The sequence below is a fragment of the Pongo pygmaeus genome, chromosome 7, assembly GCF_028885625.2.
Source record: "Pongo pygmaeus isolate AG05252 chromosome 7, NHGRI_mPonPyg2-v2.0_pri, whole genome shotgun sequence".
In the NCBI taxonomy this organism is placed as follows: Eukaryota; Metazoa; Chordata; class Mammalia; order Primates; family Hominidae; genus Pongo; species Pongo pygmaeus.
Genome location: NC_072380.2, coordinates 63,519,226 through 63,536,472, shown reverse-complemented (window position 1 = coordinate 63,536,472; position 17,247 = coordinate 63,519,226). Strand labels below are relative to the sequence as shown.

The following is a 17,247-nucleotide window of genomic DNA, read 5'->3' as shown; positions in this document are numbered from 1 at the left end:
TTGAACAAGATGTGTATTCAGCTAATATTTTTTTCCTGTGACCAGTGATGGGCATTTGCTGAAATGATAAAACTCCTAGTCTCTTTGTAATTACATTTATTTGTGAAATATCAAGTTGGGGGTCGAATTAGAATCTGTATTCCATTAGTATCATGGAAGAGCATGAAGTCAACATGTAGTCAAAATATGGTCTTATTAATATAATGCCTTAACCAAATTACTGAACCTGTCTCAGACATGTATTTTGAAAGGCAATGGCATGTATAGATTGTAGTGCTTCTCCTAGACACTGTCAGATCACAAATCTAACATTACAGACTCACTTGGCCATATTTGAGTATCCCATTTGCATTAAAATATCTGTAGTAACAGCAAATATTTTCATTCCTTTTATATCTTATAGTAAATATTTAAATGGAATTAATTTGGTCACATTTAAATTTAAGTGATTGTGTAGCTCTAACTGGCAGTTGTTCCCTTAAAACAAAGTTTTGACTGTAAGGTGACCACATTGTTGGGATTAAGTTGTTCACTTTTTTTCTTTCTTTTTTTTCTCTAAATAGTTAACACAGATTATGCGAACTGGACAGAACACTTGGGAAAGTAAAAATATCCTTGCTGTTTCATTTGCTCCACTTGTGCAACCAAGTAAGAATGATAATGGCAAACCAGATTCTGTAGGACTCCGTAAGTAGCTCTTCATATTTTCTGATTGAATTATGACTTATGGTGTTTGGCTTTTATGCTTGGGATTTAAGACTATGTAATTATGAAGAATTAAATACTTACGCGGTAAGATATTTGGTAGATTTATTCAACTTTTTTTTTTTTTGGAGACAGAGTCTTGTTCTGTTGCCCAGGCTCGAGTGCAGTGGTGCCATGTCGGCTCACAGCAACGTCTGCCTGCTGGGTTCAAGCAGGGTTCAAGCTGGGTTCAAGCTGGGTTCAAGCGATTCTTTTGCCTCAGACACCCAAGTAGGTGGGATTACAGGTGTGCACCACCACGCCTGGCTAATTTTTGTATTTTTAGAAGAGACGCTGTTTCACCACGTTGGCCAGGCTGGTCTCAAATACCTGACGTCGAGTGATCCACCCATCTCAGCCTCCCAAAGTGCTAGGATTATAGGCGTTAGCCACCCGCGCTGGGCCTCAATTTTTTTTTTTTTTTTTTTTTTGGTAAAATAAAGCCTTCACCTTATACCAGACACTGTTAGCTACCTTCATGGAAACAAAAGAAGAAGGGGCAGGTCAAACCAAAACCAAATTTATTAATTATAGTTTGTGATGTGGTGGCAAGTTACTGGTTGTGGGAAGGGCATCTACTATAGGTATGGTGGTAAGGAAGAACTTTCTGCCAAGGCAACATCTAAATTATGACCAGAATGATATAAAAGAACTTGCCACATCAAGATTTAGTGGCAGCATTTTTTCATACAGAGAGACAATAAATACAAAAGGCTTTAGACTGAAGAGAACTTTGGTCATTCCCAGATCAGGCATAAGGTCCAGAGTGGTGGAAGCTCATTGGCTGGCTGTGGAGGATGGATTATCATAGGAAAAAAAGGCAGGCAGGCCAGTCAGATGGCTTTTCTTACACCCACAGGAGAGTGGATGTTGGTGTGGATAGTGTTGTGTAAAGGCAGAAGAATAGCTAACTCGGGAGTGTGGGTAGAGGGAAAAGAGGAATTCCTTTTCCCTTGAGGCTAGCTGAGTGCTGGCATTATTTACTGTTGCCAAGGAAGACTGGAAGTGGCATAATTTGGAAATAGGTATAGAAAGGTCTGACATTTTCCTTTCACTGTGTTTGAGTTGTCTGTTACCATACAGACAAATGTCAGGTGGCACGAACCTGCTTCATGAGCAAGTTATAAATGGAGACCCCTCAACATGAACATGGCATTTTAGGCTAGGGTTAGACAGAAATGGATGAGGTCATTTAGCGGAGAGTGGAGATAAAGAGGAGATATTGGAGTTGGACCTGAGGTCCACCAATTTAGCGATAAAATGGAGGAAGATGAATTAGCGAAGGAGGGGCCAACAAAGGTGGTGGGGGCAAACTAGGGTCAGGTCCCCAGGGTGTTGAAAACCAAGAAAGAAAAGTTTCAAGGAGGGAGTGATCAACCTAATGGGGCAAATGGAGAGGAGAGGGTGGCATTAATTGGTTTGACTTAGATCATAGTTTTTTTAACCATGAGGTAAAATTCTTTACCAAAAAGGAACCTCTTGACTTAGTTTGCCTTTTAAATGAATTTATTGCATAGGAATTTGGGTTTATAGAAAGATACAATTTTATTTTCAGTGTTCATTCTACTCTCTTTTGAGCTGCATGACTTTGGGACTTTTGGGGTGTTTGTGAAAATTATATGGAGTAATATTTGTTTTGTTTTGTTTTTACGATGGAGTCTCACTCTGTCACCCAGTCCGTAATGCAGTGGCACGATCTCGGCTCACTGCAATCTCCACCTCCTGGGCTCAAGCAGTTCTCCTGCCTCGGCCTCCTGAGTAGCTGGGATTACAGGCTCCCACTACCATGCTCGGCTAGTTTTTTATATTTAGTAGAGACCAGGTTTCACAACCCTTACATTAGGCAGACCCAACCACCCACCCAGTTTCAGGCAGTGGCGCCAGCCTGCCACCATGGGAGTCTACCTGTAAATACATGGTGAATAGAGCCTAGTCAATGTGTGTGACTCCCAGACGAAAGTAGGCACATCCCAGAGGAAAAGAGAAAGGAATGACAGCCAGACATGGCCAGCTGCTTTTTACACACCTGAAATATACAAGCCTAGCCATTCCTCCACCCTTGGGAAGAATGTGTGCGATGATGCAGAGAGGCTCGCATGGCTCTGTGGTGAGTGTTGCTTGCTGAGAGTGTTAGTGGCATAAATGTTTCTTCAGCTTGACCTTGGGAGAATGCTTTGCAAGCATTTTTCTCTAATGGGAGCCACCATCAAAGGCGATATGTTGACCACTCTTTACAGATTTGTGAGAGTCATAGATTCTGATTCTGTGCTCTTACTGTGATCTCATTTAGAAAGAAATTAAGCAGTCAGTTCTAAAAAATTTTCAACCTTTCGTAATTCAGAAAATGTTAGCAACCACTTTTTGCAAATATACTTGTTAGTAATGTATACTTTCGCTACTTACAAAAAGGACTTTAATCCATATATAACAATCCGTATAAAACAAGAAAATTAAAGCTAAAATAAGAATGATAAAAAACAAAGGATTATCATAAGAGAGACTGGAAACATGAGGTTACTGTGTTGAAATGTTTATTTAAACTTCCTATCTAGTCAAAAATGGGTATCACTGGGTATTCTCTGGGACACAGAAAAGTACAAGACATCCATTTCTTTCTAGCACCAGAATCAGTGATTATCACTTGGCTGTGTATGCATTATATGATTATTTCCATGAAGTCTACTTTTTAGTAGACTACAGATGCTTCTTGACTTATGGTGGAACTATGGCCAGATAAACCCATTGTAAATCATAAATATTGTGAGTGGAAAATGTATTTAATGCTGGCAACACAGCAGATGGTCCCCAACTTAGGATGGTTCGACCTTACTTTGGTCGCAAAAGTGGTACTTGTTTAGTAGAAACCAGAACCCCATCATGAGACATAAGGAGCTCCTCAGCTTAAGGTGGGGTTACATCCTGATAAACACATTGTAAAGTGGAAAAATCCTACATTGAACCATTGTAAGTCAGGGACTATCTGTGTACTCTATATATTTATGCTATATTAGTACTATTTATTATAGTAGACTATACTGTAGTTACTGGTCCCTACTTAAACTCCTTGCAACAATAGTAACAAAACTGTTTTCTCCTTCCTAGTTTTCAAACACTAGAATTATAGTTTATGATAATTTTGTTTAAATCATCCTAACTCGATGGGAAGTAATAAAAGGAAGTAATGAAAAAAATTTTCTGACACAGCTTGGCTTTGACGGTGACCCAACCATAAGTATCATACCTAGGAATGCTTATAGAATCCCTTGTTGATTTCTGTGCAGCAGCTGTTTAACTATTTTACTTTGTAACTGACACTGTTAAAATCTCAGAATTCTATCAGTAGTCATTCCATTTTTTATCTGATAGTTTTCTTAGTTTATTTTAGAAGCATTTTGGTTATAAATATGTTTTTATAATAACATAATTCATTAATGACAGATAATATGCTATGAATGCACAATTTCCATTTTCCCTCATTTTAAGAATTTCAGCACAAATCTAAGTAGCTGGTAAGACTGCCATTGGTTGGAGTGAATGACATTTGTAACTGTGAATGTAAAATAGGAGTAAATTCAATAGAAAAGGGTAAAAGGGAGAGGAGCCTAAATTAAAAAAAATCCATTATACCTCTGAAATATTTACAGACTAAATGATGTATCTATAAATATTTCATCAAAATAATCTGGGAGTGGTGATGGGAAGAGTGATAATTGTTGAAGCTGAGTGCCCAGATAAATGGGAGTTATTAAACCATTGACCCTTTTCTGTGTATACAGTCATCCCTCCTTTTCCTTGGGGGTATGTTCCATTACCCTCCAGGGGATGCCTGGGCCTGCAAATAGTACAAAATCCTATATATATATATTATGTTTTTTAATCTGATAACTGAGGCAGCTGCTAAGTTACTAACAGGTGGGTAGTATGTATGGTGCGGAAATGGTAGACAGAGGGGTGATTCACATCCCAGGCAGGACAGCATGCAATTATACTACACTACACGATTTAAAACATATGAATTACTTATTTCTCAAATTTTCCATTTAATATTTTCAGACCTTGGTTGACCATAGAAAGCGGAAACCGTGGAAAGTGAAACTGTGCATAAAGGGAGACTACTGTACTTGAAATTCTACAATAAGGAGAAAAGTCATCAGTAACCAACAGTAACTTATAAAAATAAGTCAGGAATTATGTGAATTTCTAAAAAATAAAACCTTCATATAGTAATATTCAGAGCATGAAGAAAGTTTTGAAAATTGATATTTGCCAAAATTTAATAGGATGTATGGAGAATAAGTTTTTGTGGTTGTGTAGAAGTAAGTCAAAATAGCTTTCTGTTGAGAGGACATTATTCCTTAATTGCAGGAAACTAAAATATGAAAGAATGCGGCTCCAAAAATCCCAAAAATAATATATATATAAATTTTTTGCCAAATGTATCTTGTAGTAATCAAGTTGCTCATATTAAACAACTTACTAAAGTGGAGTCATAATTTTTCATCTTGATTCACCACTAATTTTATTACATTTAAAAATCCTATTTCTTTCTGTGGTTTTTTTGTTTGGGGTTGAGGAGAAGACATTCTAAAAAGAAAGATTCATTGTTTAAAGTTCAGGGGCAGAAGAGACTTCATAAATTGTGGGACTATATCACATTGAGCTATATGAAGTTGCTGTTTTTGAAGGTCATAAAAGACCCCTAAATCATTAGTTTTGTATGGTTTAACCTAAATAAAATGCCCTTTTCAATCTTTGTTAACAAAAATGATTTCTGACTCCTAGGCTCCAATACAATCTACATACAGCCTACCTTTTGGGAAACAAATGGAGCCTAAATGTGTGTGTTAGAGATAACCTGAACTGTAATTTTGGAGTAAAAGTTTATTTTATTTTTTATTATATTTTAAGTTCTGGGGTACGTACATGTGCAGAATGTGCAGTTTTGTTACATAGGTATACATGTGCCATGGTGGTTTGCTGCACCCATCAACCCATGACTTAACATTAGGTATTTCTCCTAATGCTATCCCTCCCATCCCCTAGCCCCCCATCCCTTGACAGGCCCTGGTGTGGTGATGTTCCCCTACCTGTGTCCATGTGTTCTCATTGTTCAACTCCCAGTTGTGAGTGAGAACATGCAGTGTTTGGTTTTTGGTTCTTGTGATAGTTTGCTGAGAATGATGGTTTCCAGCTTCATCCATGTTCCTGCAAAGGACATGAACTCATCCTTTTTTTACGGCTGCATAGTATTCCATGGTATATATGTGCCACATTTTCTTTATCCAGCCTATCATTGATGGACATTTTGGTTGGTTCCAAGTCTTTGCTCTTGGGAATAGTGCCGCAATAAACATACATGTGCATGTGTCTTTATAGTAGAATGATTTATAATCCTTTGGGTATATACCCAGTAATGGGATTGCTGGGTCAAATGGTATTTCTAGTTCTAGATCCTTGAGGAATCGCCACACTGTCCTCCACAATGGTTGAACAATGGTTGAACTAATTTACACTCCCACCAACAGTGTAAAAGTGTTCCTATTTCTCCACATCCTCTCGAGCATCTGTTGTTTCCTGACTTTTTAATGATTGCATTCTAACTGGCATGAAATGGTATTTCATTGTGGTTTTGATTTGCATTTCTTTAATGACCAGTGATGATGAGCATTTTCGTATGCTTGTTGGTTGCATAAATGTCTTATTTTGAGAAGTGTCTGTTCATATCCTTTGCCCACTTTTTGATGGGGTTGTTTTTTTCTTGTAAATTTAAGTTCTTTGTAGATTCTGCATGTTAGCCCTTTGTCAGGTGGATAGATTGCAAAATTTTTCTCCCATTCTGTAGGTTGTCTGTTCACTCTGATGATAGTTTCTTCTGCTGTGCAGAAGCTCTTTAGTTTAATTAGATATGATTTGTCAATTTTGGCTTTTGTTGCCATTGCTTTTGGTGTTTCAGACATGAAGTCTTTGCCCATGCCTGTGTCCTGAATGGTATTGCCTAGGTTTTCTTCTAGGATTTTTATGGTTTTATGTCTTAGATTTAAGTCTTTAATCCATCTTGAGTTGATTTTTGTGTAAGGTATAAAGAAGGGGTGCAGTTTCAGTTTTCTGCATATGGCTAGCCAGTTTTCCCAACACCATTTATTACATAGGGAATCCTGTCCCCATTGCTTGTTTTTGCCAGGTTTGTCAAAGATCAGATGGTTGTAGATGTGTGGTGTTATATCTGAGGCCTCTATTCTGTTCCATTGGTCTATATATATGTTTTGGTACCAGTACCGTGCTGTTTTGGTTACTGTAGCCTTGTAGTTTAGTTTGAAGTCAGGTAGCGTGCTGTCTCCAGCTTTCTTCTTTTTGCTTAGGCTTGTCCTGGCTATATAGGCTCTTTTTGGTTTCACATAAAACTTAAAGCAGTTTTTCTAATTCTGTGAAGAAAGTCGATGGTAGCTTGAAGGGAATAGCATTGAATCAATAAATTACTTTGGGCAGTATGGCCATTTTCATGATATTGATTCTTCCTATCCATGAACATGGAATGTTTTTCCATTTGTTTGTGTCCTCTCTTATTTCCTTGAGCAGTGGTTTGTAGTTCTCCTTGAAGAGGTCCTTCACATCCCTTGTAAGTTGTATTCCTAGGTATTTTATTCTCTTAGTAGCAATTGTGAATGGGAGTTCACTCATGATTTGGCTTTCTGTTTGTCTGTTATTGATATATAGGAATGCTTGTGATTTTTGCACATTGATTTTGTATCTGAGACTTTGCTAAAGTTGCTAATCAGCTTAAGAAGATTTTGGGCTGAGACGATGGGATTTTCTGAATATACAGTCATGTCATCTGCAAACAGAGACAATTTGACTTCCTCTCTTCCTATTTGACTATGCTTTATTTCTTTCTCTTGTCTGATTGCCTTGGCCAGGACTTCCAATACTATGTTGAATAGGAGTGGTGAGAGAGCACATCCTTGTCTTGTGCTGGTTTTCAAAGGGAATGCTTCCAGTTTTTGCCCATTCAGTATGATATTGGCTGTGGGTTTGTCATAAATAGCTCTTATTATTTTGAGATACGTTCCATCGATACCTAGTTTATTGAGAGTTTTTAGCATGAAGGGGTTGTGGAATTTTGTCGAAGGCCTTTTCTGCATCTGTTGAGGTAGTCATATGGTTTTTGTCATTGGTTCTGTTTATGTGATGGATTACGTTTATTGATTTGCATATGTTGAATCATCCTTGCATCCCAGGGATGAAGCAGACTTGATTGTGGTGGATAAGCTTTTAGATGTGCTGCTGGATTTGGTTTGCCAGTATTTTATTGAGGATTTTTGCATCGATGTTCATCAGGGATATTGGCCTGAAATTTTCTTTTTTTGTTGTGTCTCTGCCAGGTTTTGGTATCAGGATGATGCTGGCCTCATAAAATGAGTTAGGGAGGATTCCCTGTTTTTCTATTTAAATTTAAAATAAGTTTTCCTAGCAGTCAGGATTAGTATTGTCTCATCTGTTAAATCCTAATCTCATAACTGGAGGCATTGGAAATGAGACCGTTAAGGAATAGACAATATGGAGGATATTTAAATAATTAGGACTGAGACTTATCTAAAAGGTTTTGTGTCATTCAAAAGAACTTTTTTTTTTTTTAATTGTTTGAGACAGGGTCTCACTCTGTTGCCCAGGCTGGATTGCAGTGGCATGACCATGGCTCACTGCAGCCTCGACTTACCCAGGCTCAGATGATCCTCCCATCTCAGCCTGCTGACTAGCTGGGACTACACGCGTGTACCACCATGCCTGGCTAATTTTTCTCTTTTTTGTAGAGACAGGATTTCACCATGTTGCCCAGACAGGTCTCAAGATCATGGGCTCAAGTGATCCACCTGCTTCAGCCTCTCAGAGTGCTGGGATTATAGGCTTGAGCCATTGTGCCTGGCCCAAAAGAACTTTTAAATGAAGCTCACATGAATGCTACTTCAGGAGTTCTGAGTGTTAGCAGCTACTGAAGTCAAGTCTGAATCTTTTTCCGTGCTGGGTCCAGTTGGTCTTGATAAATTTCAGGTATTCCTCTGATGATTTAGGATTGAAAGATACATCGCTGGAATAGCACACAGTGTGGGCAAAGGAAGAACATAATTACAGTGTTGGCAAAGGAAGAACATAATTACAGTGTTGACAGAGAATACCAGTAACAGAAAAATTCAAGAGCCAAGATCAGCTGAAAAGACTGATATAGTTTCTATTTCCTAGCTCCTTTATAATTTCTAAAACTTTAGGGTAGATTTATTCTTCACTCTGTCCCTTTACAGAGCTCTCTCAGGCTTAGTTCTGGGTGCTTTCCTCTACTCTTGGTCTTTGCATGTCACGATGGGCTGATGACAGGAGATTAGCATCTCCAGCCCCGACCTTGCCCCTGAGCTCCAGAGTCATGATCTTATGGTGGCTTATGATAGGAAAGGCAACATACACTCTGCAGTCAAAACCTGCATTCAGTATGTAATCTCCTAGCATTCAGTTATTACTTGTAAAACATTGAAAATGGTGACGAATATAACATTGTAGTTATTATCTCTGAAATCTCCACTTTGGATAAATGATAGACAATTCACATCTAACACAAACTAAGTACATTTTTAAATTTTCTTCTCAACCTGTTCTCCCCTGTATCTTTGTCATGTCAGTCACTGATAGCAGCATCTGCCCAGTTGCTCAGGCCAAAACCTTAAATGTTTTCCTTGATTATTTTTATTCCCTCCCTCATCCCCTACAGCCAATCCATTTCCATCCTAGCTTCAAAATATATTATACCTGAAATTTGTCCATCTCTCCCATCTATACTGCCACCCTCCGTCAGAGTGTGTTCATATTTCTAGTGGATTACCAAAGTATTCCAGCTGATCTCGTGCTCCCAACTTCATCTGCACTAGTCTTCCTTCGGCTCCTTGAACATGTTAAGCTCGTTTACCTTTTAGGTTCCCTCTGCCCTCAAGATGTATACATGGCTGTTATATTATCTAGATCTTAGCTAGGACAGGATCTTCTCTGGGAGACCTTTATGACCACCCAATAGAAAGCAACCAGGGCCAGGCGCGGTGGCTCACGCCTGTAATCCCAGCACTTTGGGAGGCCAAGGCGGGCGGATCACGAGGTCAGGAGATTGAGACCATCCTGGCTAACACAGTGAAACCCCATCTCTACTAAAAATACAAAAAATTAGCTTGGTGTGGTGGCACACGCCTGTAGTCCCAGCTACTCGGGAGGCTGAGGCAAGAGAATCGCTTGAACCCAGGAGGCAGAGGTTGTGGTAGCTGAGATCACGCCACTGCACTCCAGCCTGGTGACAGAGCGAAACTCCGTCTCAAAAAAAAAGAAACCGGAATCCCACTTTCTATCATATCATTGGCATTTTGCTTTTTTTCTTGTATTCCTTATTTTTCTTCTTTAGAATTGATTTTTGTTTAGCCACTCTTCCCTGATTATGCAAGTTGCATAAGTGCAGGGAGTGCAGACTTGGTAGTCTAAATCATCCAATGTGTCTGCATGGGTTCTTCAACAGTGCCTGGCAGATATAGGTTAACACTTACTTGATGATGAATGTTAAATAACTTAGTGAACAGTTTTGGAAGATGGGCAGAGCAGATGGTTTTTGTACATTTTTACATGTAGAGGGCCAGGCATGATGGCTTACACCTGTAACCCCAATATTTGGGGAGGCCGAGATGAGAGGATCACATGAGCTCAGGAGTTAAAGAGACCTGCCTAGGAAACATAGTGAGATCGCATCTCAACAAATAATTTAAAAATTATCCAGGTTTGCTGGCATGTGCTTATATCCCAGCTACTTGGGAGGTTGAGGCAGGAGGATCACCTGAGCCTGGGTGGTTGAGGCTCCAGTAAGCCATGATTGTGCCACCACACTTCAGCCTGGGCTATAGTGAGACCTTGTTTCAAAACAAACAAAAACTTCATAGGGGATGGGATCTCACATCTGTTGTTATGAATAAATAGTACTTTTCATATGATTTATACATCAAAAAGTATAAAAGGTACGCAGGATAGTCTCTCTCCTGGTCTTGTCTCCTAATTACTTCACGGTCATTTACCCTGTTTCTAAATTCTTATGCTTCCAGAGAACTTTTATGCATATAGATGCCAACACACAGACACACACACATGCCCCTGTACATTTTAACTTCTGTGCTGTCTATCGGTCCTTGGCATATAATGACTACTCCAAAACCTTTGTTAGATGAAAGGTAGAGTTTTCATATTTTCTGTATTTTCTAAAATATGCTAAGAAACACATTTTATTCTATGAAAAAAAATGAACAATAGATAGTTTTATTTTTAATATTTTCTTTGTTGTGTTTTGTGTTTGTTTTTAGCTCCCTGTGCTGTCAGGAATCTACAGGACTTGGCTCGTATTTACATTCGACGTACACTTAGAAATTTCATAAATGATGAGATGCAGGCCAAGGGGATTCCTCAAAGGGCTCCACCCAAAAGGAAAAGAAAGAGAGTTAAACAGAGAATTAACACTTACGTATTTGTGGGTAATCAGCTTATTCCTCAGCCTCTAGACAGTGAAGAGGATGAAAAAATGGAAGAAGATAACAAAGAAGAGGAAGAAAAAGATCACAATGAAGCGATGAAGCCAGAGGAGCCACCTCAAAATTTACTGAGAGAAAAAATCATGAAGCTGCCCCTCCCTGAATCTTTAAAAGCTTACTTGACATATTTTAGAGACAAATAACTTAGATCAAGAAGAAAGAATGCCTACTGATAATTCCTTTAGTCTTGAAAATGTAGCATTTGTTAGGAGTTAAAAGAGAGAATTATTTCTTTCATCAGAGCAAATTATAGTGGAAAAAAAAATCACTTGTTTCTGTCAGTAACACAAATGATGTATTCAGTGAATAAAAGAATCCCTTTTATAAAATCTATTTTTCTTTAAATCTTGGAAAAATGTTGTTTTAGCTCAGAGTGATTTCAAAGTGGAATGCAACAGTAGTCAAGACTTGTGTACTATAAATCCTTTTCTGATTCCTTACAGATTTGTAGTGATGAGGGTTAGATTTAATTTTATATATGGTTTAAATAATTGTTAAGCTTATATAACCTGATCTGAATTGCAGTTGTTTGCATTTCCTCTATGAAAACTTCATTTATCTAATAAGGAAATCAAATGCTTTGTAGACTATTTACCTTACTTTTGTTGCAATCACTGTTGTTGAGTTGCTGTATATATATTCCGGGCAATATATGAGTGCAATAACAATACAAGATATTGAATAATTCAGCTTTAAAAAATCCCACAAATTTTATGAAATTTTACAGCCCTGCTACTTTTGCTTTTGAATCTCTTGCCAAAAGACATGGGTAAAATATCTGCCTCTCTCATAGAGATTTTAAGAGCACAGCAAGTGAGTTATTAAAATAGAAAGTATATACTTAATACAACTCTTTATATGGACCCTTTACATTTTCAGTATTTAAAAAAATGAGGTTATCTTAACTCTCTAGAATTTTAAAAGTATATTTAGAATTGTTTTTTCTGTAGTTCACTGTATAAAGTATTTGATTTTTTAAAAAAAGCAAAACCATTGTTATGTGTGACTCTTGATAGGACACAGAACGAGTGAATGAGCATGAGTGAGGCCACTTTCTTGGATGGCTGTAAGTAGCAGGGCCAGGGTAGACCTGGTCAGCGGATGCACTTTAGCAGATGGAACTTCTAGTTTATCTGAATATTTATCTTTGACAAGGTAGGGCTGAGCCTATATTTGCTTTTGATCTTTCTAGTATAAGAAATATTCACAGAAATTGTATGTAGATACCCTTTGTTTTGAAAATCCTGTTCAGAATCATAGTGTAATCTTTGGGACCTATGCCATGTTCATTTCACTCCTTCCCATATTTTTTGTGTTTCTTTTGGTAAAACTAATGGTTTTCATTTTTTACTTAATATCACACAATTAAACTGTCCATATTTGAGCTTTTTTTAGCTTCTCAGTGATAAAAAACAGGTAGTAACTGCCATTGTTTGTTTGTTTGTTTTCCTAATAAGGCCTGAAAACAGCCATTCCTTGTTAAGAAAGTGTACAGTGTAACATATTTGCTAGAGTTACATGGATTATATATTTCTTAAAGGGGAAAATTTGAGAGTATCATGGACTACCACCAGCATTATTATTACAGTAGTTACTCAGATTTGGTTAAGGAAGCCCAATCAATGTATAATGAAAGGATTATTATCTCTCTGCTAAGATTCAGATATTGTTTCAGAAATCTCAGCTCCAGTAATTCCACAACATCTAAAAACAAGTGTTTGTGATCATGTGTAAGCATGAAATTGTTCCAAGTAAGTGAGGATATTTTAGTTATGTGAAAGACAGTTTCATGGAAGGTATTTGTTTTATACCAGTGGCTGGGATGGTGGAATTGGGGTTATTTCTACAGTTAGATGATTACTAAACTGTTAAGAAATGCCCGATATCATTTGTATCTAGGAAAGAAAAAAATCACTTTCATACTGTTGTCATCTGTCAGAAATGTTCATTTTATTTTGAATTAAGTGTTGCTTTTGAAGTTACCTAGTTACCTTGAATTCCTGGTGACCACATGTTTTTATCTGGAAAACCTGGAGAAAAAGTTATCTGTCCCATCTCCCCTGCCCTTTTTTTTTTTTTTTTGGTTGGAGCTGCTGTTTAGATGATGCTTTTACTATGCAGGAGAGAGTTTTTGTTAAGGATATATTGAAGATTGGCTTTTCCATATTGTCTTTCATTCTTTGACCGTGGCAAAGTGTACAGTAGATTTTCATGATCATTGCATATTTCTTGTCATTGAAATGTATCTTTTATGTTTTTAAATGCATTCATTTTACACTTGTGAGTTTATCATTGACTTTAAGAGGTAGAAATAAAAAATTAAAATTAAAGCTAAAGCCTTTTTATCCATTAATGCAGATATATTAGAATAAGAATATTTTGGGTTTGTGTTTATTTTTTAATGAATTTATGTTTACTTGAGTATGGAAAATTATGCTTTATAGGTGGAAAAGTAGCAAATAAAGATTAAGTAAAAGTAAGTGAAAATGATGGGGAATGTAGTATTGGAATTTTATAGCCAGTTAAAACAATAAGTATCATCTAATTTGGGTGTTTATTTTGCAGATGAGGAAACAGACCTAGAACCGTGGCATGTTTTGCCTGAAACATACAGTGAGTTAGAGACAGGGCCTAAGATACCTTCTAGCATCAGATCAATCCCAAGAATCCATCAGCAACCTCAGACCTACCCAAGAAGATAATTTAAATCTATACTGCTTATTGGTCAATATATTTGGTTCTAGTATTAATAAAGAAAAATGTTATTAAAATAGCATACATAGTAGTAAAATAAAATACAAAAAGTGTGTGTTGATTTATAGCTGTTTGAGATGATAAAAGTGAAGCAAAGCCTGTTAAATCATTGGAAGACTTGGAAAATTATTTTAAATAAACAATTACGTGTAATTAAGCATTTTTCTCCCATGGCCTGACTTTTATGTTTGTCTTCTTCTTTTTAAATTTAGGCAATCTCAGTACACCTATGGATATGCTCAATTATGGCATACAATTATCTTTATTTGGACATTTCACTGTCTTTTGACTGTTGCCACTTCTGAAGAGTATGGAAGTTTTTTAAAATTTATTTTTATAAAATAGTAGGGAAATTTATAAAATATTCATGAAGTATAAGAAATAATTTAGTGTACATGTAGGTACATGTGTGTGTACCCATTAGGTTCAACTAATAGCTTTACAGTCTCCTGTGTGCCCCTTCCCAACCACATCTTAATCCCTCCCTTCTCAGGAGGAGGGATTTTGTGTTTATCATAATCTGTCTTTTTGTTCTCAATCACATGTCTGCATCTCTAAACAATGTATTTGGCTTCATACATGCTAGGATCCTACTGTACACATTCAGCAGCTCTCTTTTTCACATTACCTTTCTGAGATTGCCCCATGTCGTATGTTGTTCTGTTACATTCACACTTCACAGTTTATTCTACTGTTGGTGGCCATTTTTTGTTCCCTCAAATAGTTCAGTTGTGAACATTCTTTTATATGTCTTGTGACTACATGTGTGAGAGTGCTTAGGGTGTACATCTAGGAGTAGAATTACTTGGTCATAAGCAATCATTTCTATTCACTTTTACCTAGATGGTGCAAATTTGCTTCCCAAAATAGTTTAACAGTATGTTTCTTCTAGCAACGTTTAAATGTCTCAGTTATTCCACATCTTCACCTACACATGACAGACTTTTGCCTGTTTAGTAGTGTGACGTATCTTCTTAGGGTACTTTGTTACTTATGAAGGTTATTTATTAAGGGGGTTTTATCTTCAAGTGTTTCTTGGTTTTAGGATTCGTTTCTGCAAAGTGCTGTTCAAGTCTTTTGTGAATTTTTTTATTGGGTAGTTTCTTTTAAAAAATCATTTTGTGGGATTTCCTTTTGCAGTCTAGATATTATTCCACTGTCAATTATATGTGTTGCAAGTATTTTTTCTCAGTTTATGGTTTCTTACTCTGTTTATGGTGTTTTTTGATGAATTGACATTTTCAATTTTAATTGTCAGATTCATCTTCCTTCACCCTCAGTCTCAAGGTCATGGAAATGTTAACCTGTATTTTCTTACAGAAGGTCTGTGATTTTGCCTTTCACATTTAAATCTGCACAATAGCTGGAATTGATGCTTGTGTATGGTGAGAAATAATAGTCCAGTTTCTTTTTTTACTTTATTGATCAACTGTTTGAGGACCATGTTTTGAAGTTTCTTTTTTCTTCTCTGATCTGCAGTGTTAACTTTATCGTAAATTTTCATATATTTTTGCTATGTGTCTAGGCTTTCTTTTATGTTTTATTAGTCAGTTTATATAACCCGTTGCCAACACTACACAATTTTATTTACTGGAGATTTACAATAATTCTTGATCTAGGAAGATAAATCCCTTCACTTTATGTGCTAGGAGTTTCTTGAACCTGTAGACTGTAGACTTTAATATAAATTTCAGAATTGGCTTCTCAGATTACATACACGCACACACACACACTCCTCTTTGGGAGTTCCTTGAGATCACTTTGAATTTATAGATCAGTTTATGCAAGAATTAACATGTTTATGATATGGAGTCCTCCAGTCCATGAATATGGCACTTCTCTTTTTTTTAGTTAGGCCTTATTAAGTATGGTTTGGCTCTAAGATCTAATATCTTTTGTCAGATTTAGTTGCAGATATTTTATATTTTTCAATGATGTTGTAGTTTATTAAAATTGTATTTTATTCCTTTTATTGGTTTTGTACATTGATTAAATCCAATACTATCTCTTTTGATTCTTTTTGGTTTTCTGTATAGGAAATCATATATTTGAATAAATTTCAGACAGTTTTATTTTTTTTCTTCTGGGTTTTTTTATTTTACCAGATTTGCCAGTTGTGGCCTCCAGTGTAACTGAATAGTGATGAGCAAGAGCAGCCTTATTTCTTTATTTTAATTTTTCCATAGGTTATTGGGGAACAGGTGGTATTTGGTTATATGAGTAAGTTCTTCAGTGGTGCTTTGTGAGATTTTGGTGCACCCATCACGAGAGCAGTTTACACTGCACCCTATTTGTAGTCTTTTATCCCTCGCCCCCCTCCCGTTCTTCCCCCTACATCCCCAAAGTCCATTGTATTCTTATGCCTTTACATCCTCATAGCTTAGTTCCCACATATCAGTGAGAACATAGATGTTATCACGGTATTTGATTTTTCCATTTCTGAGTTACTTCCGTTAGAATAATCTCCAATCTCATCCAGGTCGCTGCAAATGCCATTAATTCATTCCTTTTTATGGCTGAGTTGTATTCCATCATATATATATATATACCACAGTTTCTTTATCCACTCGTTGATTGATGGGCATTTAGGTTGGTTCCATGATTTCGCAATTGTGAATTGTGCTGCTATAAACATGCATGTGCAAGTATCTTTTTTGTATAACGACTCCTTTTCCTCTGGGTAAATACCCAGTAGTGGGATTGCTGGATCAAATGGTAGTTCTACTTTTAGTTCTTTAAGGAATCTCCACACTCTTTTCCATAGTGGCTGTACTAGTTTACGTTCCCACCAGCAGTGTAGAAGCGTTCCCTGATCACCACATCCAAGGCAACATCTACTGTTTTTTCATTATGGCCATTCTTGCAGGAGTAAGGTGGTATCGCATTGTGGTTATGATTTACATTTCCCTCATCGTTAGTGATGTTGAGCTTTTTTTTTCACGTTTTCGTGTTCGTTGGCCATTTGTACAACTGTTTTTTTTTTTTTTTTTTTTTTTTTTGAGAAGAGTCTCGCTCTGTCGCCCAGGCTGGAGTGCAGTGGCGTGATCTTGGCTCACTGCAAACTCCACCTTCTGGGGTCATGCTATTCTCCTGCCTCAGCCTCCCAAGTAGCTGGGACTACAGGTGCCTGCCACCGCACCTGGCTAATTTTTTT

At 37.0% G+C, this 17,247-nt stretch overlaps 1 protein-coding gene across 7 annotated transcripts in view; it reads left to right on the top strand.

Annotated features, from left to right (window-relative positions):
- Positions 1-14,250, top strand: part of PCMTD1 (protein-L-isoaspartate (D-aspartate) O-methyltransferase domain containing 1) — an 82,012-nt gene extending 67,762 nt beyond the window's left edge. For 6 of the 7 annotated variants that reach the window (XM_054497851.2, XM_063668769.1, XM_054497856.2 and 3 more), the window contains 2 exons: positions 564-687; positions 11,115-14,250. In XM_054497851.2, coding sequence (XP_054353826.1) covers positions 564-687; positions 11,115-11,482 — 492 coding nt within the window. In that variant the 3' untranslated portion in view covers positions 11,483-14,250. Of the gene's footprint in view, positions 1-563; positions 688-4,797; positions 5,510-11,114 lie in introns of those variants that run through there. The other variant, XM_063668771.1, reaches the window with a different exon arrangement.
- The last annotated feature ends 2,997 nt before the right edge of the window (positions 14,251-17,247 follow it).